This window comes from Phaethon lepturus, unplaced genomic scaffold (assembly GCF_000687285.1).
Source record: "Phaethon lepturus isolate BGI_N335 unplaced genomic scaffold, ASM68728v1 scaffold56368, whole genome shotgun sequence".
NCBI lineage: Eukaryota > Metazoa > Chordata > Aves > Phaethontiformes > Phaethontidae > Phaethon > Phaethon lepturus.
The window spans coordinates 1-7,827 of record NW_010560914.1 but is presented as its reverse complement, the minus strand read 5'-3'; the positions used below and the strand labels follow the sequence as shown (position 1 = coordinate 7,827).

General features: G+C 42.5%; 1 protein-coding gene across 1 annotated transcript; it reads right to left on the bottom strand.

Annotated features, from left to right (window-relative positions):
• Positions 1-532: 532 nt before the first annotated feature.
• Positions 533-6,226, bottom strand: LOC104625993 (neurexin-3-like; the record flags this gene model as incomplete). Its single annotated transcript, XM_010293793.1, has 2 exons — positions 533-990; positions 5,788-6,226. Coding segments are annotated over 2 exons (897 nt in total), but the record flags the coding sequence as incomplete, so codon positions are not given.
• Between the last annotated feature and the right edge of the window lie 1,601 nt (positions 6,227-7,827).

Below are 7,827 nucleotides of genomic sequence, written 5' to 3'. Positions count from 1 at the left end.
TACTTGTGCCTCATATTTCCAATCAGATGGCTTTAAATCACCAGTCAGAACAAGTAAGAATAAAATGCAGAGAATCTCCCACCATATCCTACAGATTTGCCTCATCAGAGGTGAACTTGGAGTTAACACTATCCCATTAGTTGGCTTTACCCATAAACAGCCATTGAGGAAATCCTACCATGCCAGAAAGAGGAAGACTAGACAGAACTGAGATACATCATCTGTCCCATGCAAGAAAAATACCGATAACTCATGTTCACACTTGGTACTGTTTCCAGTAATTTGCCTGAGACTTCTCGTATGCAGTAGCATTTTCTGCCCTAGGAGACAAACCATACTCAGCCAAATTAACTCTGGAACTTGAAGACAAGGACTTCAGAATGCTTAGGGAGTGAAGTGGCAGATGAAGAAAGTAAGATCGTGAAATGAAGGTGGAAAAAAATGGAAGGAAATTATCAGAGAAGAAAGCTTTCCTAGCGTGAGGACTGAAATTTGGCATTGGGAAGACCAACAAGGGCAGGGAAAGTCTCACAGAGACACTGGATTTTGTTCTAGTTCTCCTGCACACCTTCAGCTCTGTATAACTGAGGTCAGAAAACAGCTCACCTCGCTCGCATGTTCTACCCCAATAGCCAGTGCCAGTGCAGTCACAAATGAAGCGGTTCCAGCCATCCTTGCAGACTGCATTATTCTTGCACGGGTAGCTGTCACACTGCTTCGTGCTGAGGCGGGAGCAGGACGACTTGACTCCTGCTGCATTCTGTGCTTCTGCCAGCTGCCGGATGTTCTTGCTTCGTCCGTCGATGAACAAGTCTCGGATACAGCCAACGTAGCCGTAGTTCAGCATTGCTGTCCAGAGCTCTGTGGGAAGGATGAGTCCTGCCCGGTTCTCAGGCAGCCCGCCCAGGTACATGTCACCTTCCAGATCTAGGATCTCACTCTCCCCACTAGCAGTGAATGGGGTGCGTCTGCTGTTCACTGATATAGTACCTAAATGAGGAGGATAAAGAGATATCAATCAACACTTTCACTTACCGCCTCAGTTTAGCTCATTTTTTTCCAATAACTGATTGAGGTTTAAGGTTCAGTGTCAGAGCGCGAAGATTCTACTCTGCCCAGATACACTCCTAACAGAGTGAGTGTCTCCCACACAGCTCCCCCTCCTCTAGAACCACAGGCCATAAGTGCTTCCATGCAGTGATTGGATCATCATCTGTCTGTACCGCAACTTGCATTTTAAGGTCACAAGCAATAACAATACAATGACTTCATCCAGCAAAGCAAAGACTTACTGAGACTATACAGGAGTTTGATGGTATCAGGACTGGAGAAGAAAAAGATAAGTAAAAGAGAATCAATCCACTCTATAGAGCTCTTAGAGAAAACACTTCATCCGTACCTCCAAGGCTGGGTCTGGATGATGGGACTAAATAGACCCTCATCGAGTTGATGACATCAAATTGGGGAGAATGGTTGATGCATTGGAGGAAGGACAGGGCTCCCATTCAGAGAAAACTTTACATGGCAGAGCAAAGGACTGATAGAAACGTTTAATGTAAAACAACAACGATAAATACAAAATCTTACACCTGGGGCAGAATAACCTCACATATAAATACAGGCTGGAGACCAGCTGGGCTAAGGAGCAACTCCACAGGAAAGGACATGGGGATATGGCAGACAACTTGAACAGGAGTCAGCAGTGTGCACTTGCAGTGACAAGAGACAGTGATCACAGTTGCAGCAAGAGAAACTCCAACTCTACAAAAAGGAACATTTTTCGTCATGAGGGTGGTCAAACATGGGAACAGGAACCTCAGAGAGGTTGTGGAATCACCATCCTTGAAAGTATTCAAAACAAAACTACACACAGCCCTGCAGAAAACCTGGATTTCATCAGAGTTTGGACTAGAAATCTCCACAGGTCTGTTCCAAACGGAATTATTTGGTGGTTTTACAAAGCAAGTTAAGTATTCTAACTTCCATTTTACAAACAGGAAAATTGAGGTAGAGAAAGATACAGGTTATCTCTGAAGAAAAGTTATTAAAATTGTAGTGGCTTCCATATGCTCCAAGCGAGATGTAAGCATACTGCACTGAGGCCATTCAAGAATATTCAAGAAGGCCTGTTTCAAGAAATTGTCTGAGTACATAAAATAATCAGAACATATAATACAGAAATGCAGTCAGAACTCATGAAACAGGTGCAGAGGAGCAAAGCGACTTGTTTAAGGTCAAACAGTGTATCCAAAGAAGAACAGGGAACATAACACAGGTCTCACATCCCAGAGCAACATACTCTTCAGACTCAAGAGCATTCAGCAGCTTTGGTGACAGGGACATCTGCCCACCAGACACTCAGCTAAAATTCAGCAATTCGCTGTGCCCAGCTATAAATCATTGCATCCAATTGCCTTTGTCATTAAGATAGTCTGTCCTCAGAGACAACCATCCAAGCTTTAGGATTAATTCCACATCATTGCATTTTTATCATACACCCCTATGATAAGCTGGGAGGGTTTAGTTAATAGAGTTAGCTCTATTTTGTGTCTCTGTGAAAAAGTGCAGTTGTGTACGCATGCTCTTTTCTTCAGCTTTAATAGGTGTCGTCTTAGGGATCAACACATGTGACACAGAGACAAGGTATTTCGTGTGTGATGTTCAGTAACAATTCAGCAATAATGTCAGAGGCAGCAGAGTGCCTGAAGCAACAGAGGTGTTGCAAATCAAAGGCTCAAAGAGAGCCAGGGTTATTTGATGAATCATTTTGTAAAAACAAGCTGCAGCACCACAAACATTTTCCCTTTTACAAAGTAAGAAAAGAGAAGACGTGACGATACACCTACAGTCGTAAAGACAGAGTGTCAGAGCCACAGGATCACAGCCCTCCTTCCAGCATCTCCACGGCTACTCCTCAAAAGCAGCATGTGGAGCACATGGTCAAAAGGCTAGAAAAAACAAAATACTGGAGGGATGAGCTCCAGACAGCTCCAGCTACGGAGAAAACAAACATCACCTGCAAAAGCCGCCAAAGGTAAATAAACTCCCCAAAATGAAGAAATTCTGGATACCAAGGAGAACTGTAAAACCTGAAGAGAGTCTGATGATGAAAGGGAATAGGCTAGACAACAGCCTAAGCTTTCTGCGGTGTTTTGTACCCCGCAACTGTCCCCGCTAGCGCAGGGCTGAAGAGCAAACTGACACAAAATCCCCAGCTGCTGAGGGCAGAGCTGGCACACAAGGCAGTCGCAACCCAAGAGGAAGCTTTCCAGAAAGAATTTTAGTGTCTGAGGGGGTGGGATGACATGTGTGTTTTGTAGCCTATGACCGGCTGAAAACATTGCCGTGTGTATCGTGCTCAGTGTTCCCCAGCTAGCAACTGTGGCAGGTTTTGTGGATGCTTTGTAGGAGCTCTCCCCAAGGACAGAAAGGTTTCGGGACGCCCAGTGTCCACGTCCACGCCGTCTGCTTCTGTCAGACTACAGAGAGATAAAAGCTTTTGTTGCGCTGGCAGCCAACATAGACCAAAGCATACACAAAGCCTAAGGGGACTAGAGGTGCCAGAGGTTATTTGAGCTCGACTGTCATGCTTCCCCAGCGTTTGCACTCCTGCCTTAGTACCTCGCAGTAGTGAATATTTGGATTTTTAGGCTATTTTACTAAGCTCAGCAGAGTATGAAGTTTTGGACTGTTTCAGAAATGGGAAGAAGAAGGGGAGAGATGACACCTAATAAAGGCCTGGCTGCTTTAGTAATGAGAATCAGAACCTCTAGGTCCTTAGCTATTAAACCCAAATGCTTTTTTTGTGTCCTGCATTAAGTTCATTATTTCATTTCAGTTTCTAGATGACAGGCATTCAAAGTGTAACCGTTCTCCAGTCTGCACGTGGGAGAAAAGCCAAGGACTGAATTAAATCCTGAATTTCCTTCTCTCACCTACCGAAAGTACGACTGCATAAGACTGGTTGATGCTTGCTAAAGATATGGTGTGAAGAAATCAATGCCAGTATCCTGGTTATCTGGGGAGACATCAGTGACTAGGACCATTAACCCAGTATTTGTCAGCAGAAAATGCAATTTAAAAAAAAAAAAAAAGAAAAAAAAGAAAAAAGACAACACGTACAAATCTGTTCATTCTTCTTGAGCAAAGTGCTTTTAATTCAAAATCTGTTATCTCTAATTAGTGTCCAGGCCATCACAAACCTCCCTGCCAAGTGACAAACAAGTCAATCCTACAATTCCATCCACCAAGTAGCAATACCGCCTGTCACATCCTCCTAGTCCAAATGAATGTGTGTCCCTCTTCCTGTGCTTTAACAAACTTTCTCAGCAAAGGGCTTAGTGTTATTTCTGTTTCTTCTCCTTGTGCAGCTGCCTCTCCAGGGACCAGACAGTCCCTGAGTGAGCAAGCAAAACTGAAGGCAGTACTGAATGCGACTAATTGAGTTTATCCTTGGGAGTTAATTAAATTTTAGCAATTCTAAAGAAATCAAAGCTCCATTTATTTATTTATGGCTTCCTTTATAAAAATGTTATAAAATCGATGTCTTTAGGAGATAGCAATATATAACTGCACATATTAAGTCCTAGTAGAGCACCATGCCAAATACAAAGAAACTTCTCACTCATCAAAGAAAAAATTAGCTTCAGGCAAAGACCTGTTCAAACAGCTAGGCTTTGCATGGTATCTAAAAGTCAGCTCTTTTGAAAACTCAAGGGAAGCAAATTCTAGCACTGCATTCTCTCTACTGAGAGCTTTCTGCAACTGGAAACATAAAATTAGGGACCCAACACTATCTGGCAATCACCAGACAAATCCCAAGTCTGCTTGCAAATGTACGCAAAATTCCCTTTGAAGGGACATATGGCCAGGCTTTGAGATCCCAACAGGTCAGGAAGAATTCAGGTATAATCGTTCACATATTCTCAAGATGAAGTTACAATATTTTATTATTTTGTTTCCTTACGCAATTTCAGAGTACATCATGAGTATGTTAGCTTGATATCCAGTACTAGAAACAACCAAAATAATCTCTAGGCAATTGTGTGGTAGGTATATAATTAGAAATAAACTAAAACATATTTTTTAACGAGAAGCTGCAATGAAAATATGAACATCCACTGAATGTTGACTCAGATATTTAGACTAAACTTTGGCATCCAAGCTGAGACTAAAGAAATCGAACTGAAAATTGCAAGATGCTAAAGGAAACAGAAGAGGATGAAAATGTTGTCTTGTCACCATAATTTTGTCACTGGTTGTACCCATTAATTTTATTTTCCTCATTACAAGATCCAAACCCCCTGTTCTTTGTAAAGACACAAGATCCAGGAGAAAATTATAATATTAGGTCACAACAATAAGTTCTCATTTGGGTTCTAGTAAGTTCCTTTTTGAACAGAAACCCAAAAGTAGATCAGTGAGAATTTCTCAAACCAAGAATGAAATAATAAAGATTCGAAGGATCTTGAACCTTACCATGACCTATGAAGAAATTATCACTATAAGTATGTACGCAATTGCAAAGATAGATCCAGAATATCTGAAGATTGTATTACTGTTAATAGACTGCCTCTACGATATGTTACCTGAAGTTCACACTAAACATTTAATGAAAACCTAGCCATTCACATCTTTGCTTTGCTGGATAAATATCACCGGAGCAACACTAACGTCTGTAAGAAGATGACTCCTATCTAGCAGGCTTTGAGGGTTCTGAGAACCAATACAGAACCCTAGATCTAGATCTGAATGATCAATCTACTTAAGAAAAAGCCCTCACTCTACCTGATCTTCCATCTCGTTGAATATCCACATGATACCACTCTCCATCATTGGCTTTCTTCTGGGTGGCCTTGACTTTAATGGTCCCAGAGCCCATGTCCAGCAGCAAATAGAGGTTCCCATCTAGAAGCTCAACTGCAAAGAAGTCTACCTTCGTATTTTTCTGGCTCCTGACATCTTTCCTCTCTTGAGGCTTGCCGTGGGTGAATAGGATCAGTCCATTGGGTTCAGTGGTTCGGAAGTCAAATGAGATGGAGCCCATCCTCTTGGTATTCCATTTAGGGAGACTAATATAGGCCTCAGGTGTCTCAAAGCTGATGGGATCCAGTGTAGCCACGTTCTCACATACAAATTTAACTTCCCCGTAGATCTTCATCTTAGTATCACCAATCCGTGCCAAGCGAGACAGCTCCAGACGAATGTCATTATTCTTATAAACAACCTGCCAGACACAAGGAAAAATATCATACATCAATCCTGCATACGGTACAAATACCCCAATTACTTTCAGCCATGGGAGATAAACTTCTCCCAAAAGGCAGTAGGGAGCAGAAAGGAGATCATGCAAGAGTCTGACATGATGACAGAGCGAGCGAGCAGAACCAGGAGTGTGTATAGAAATGACAGCAATGGGTACTTTGTGATGACTATAGATCAAATAGGCAGGCAGAAGAGAACATTTAACTGAAGGACAGTGAGAACAATTAACTCTACCACAGACCCACTCTGCTGTAAAAGCTTTTGTACATAAAATACAGTGTGTGTCTGGTATCATGCTGTTGCATTTGCGTAAATCTCATACAAAATACATAACAAAGTGTAAACTCCATGTCCATCTCTGCTAGCCACAGCAGGGAACTCTGTACCACCACTGTCATTTATCTATTATTCCTATGAGCCTACTTAACTACTAGGCGAGAGATGCAAATACATTTTAAGCAAGTTGCTGTCAACTGTTGGTGATTGCCCTGTGGCTCCACAAAGACTCAAAATGTCTCTGACCAAGACATGTTAGAAGACTACAGGCACAAACTTGCTATGGAGATATCTACATAGCTTACAGTCACTTCAAAAAAACATAAGCTCTCTGTGTTAACACACAAAAGCCTGTACATATTTAGTGCCTGAACCCTTACACTCTCTGGGTTAAGAACCAGAACTTTGGACTCCGTGTGGTGCTACATGCATGGAAATTACCCAAGAGAAGTCTCGTGAACAGGCAAGCACTCTTCAGCATGCCTGGCTTGCTCAGGAGTCCAGACTTCCTGCCCTTCTCTTTCTCATAGGTACAGAATTAAGTCCTTGCAATGAGGACTTCTCTCTGCCCTGTGCCACTCTCACAGAGGCAGGGACTAGAGAAGGCACAGAGCTGAAGTGTTTGTAAACTGTACTTTCTCTCAACCACTTTCCACACACAATTTACAGCCCACGGCACAAGCTGTAATTCCTCCCAGCAGAGGACAGTATTGACCCACAATAGCTCGTTCTGCTCCAATTCCCAATAAAGCGCTCTGCCCTCGCACAGACTTCAAAAAGATCAAGTCTAATAATATCTACAACAGGAATAAAATATATTTTCAATTTGTGGGACTGTAGTAGTTTCATTCCACGGATTAACCGTGTCAAATGCACTCACTAGACAGACCATACACCTCCTTCCAGTGACTCAGCATTGCAGCCTCCCCCTTCTTGCCAGGCAACGAGGTGCACCTCAGCCAGACAGCAGAAGCAAGTCACAATTACATCCATACCCAGGAAACGCACATATAAGAAGTGTGAGATGTAATCCATGTAGCTATCTGGACTGCCCAGGACTTCTGAATGTACTTTGTATGTGCAGGAAGTCCAGTGCTTTCCACAAACACTATTTGTGAGCACTGCATGCACTCCTGTCTCTGCAACTAAAAGAAATGGGAGCCAAGGATACAGAGGAAAATAAACACACCAATTAAATGAATGGACCAGGATGTTTTATGAGGATAGCCTGAAAAGGCCAGAGCTCTTCTATCTGGAGAGAACTGAGACAGAATCACAGAATCACTA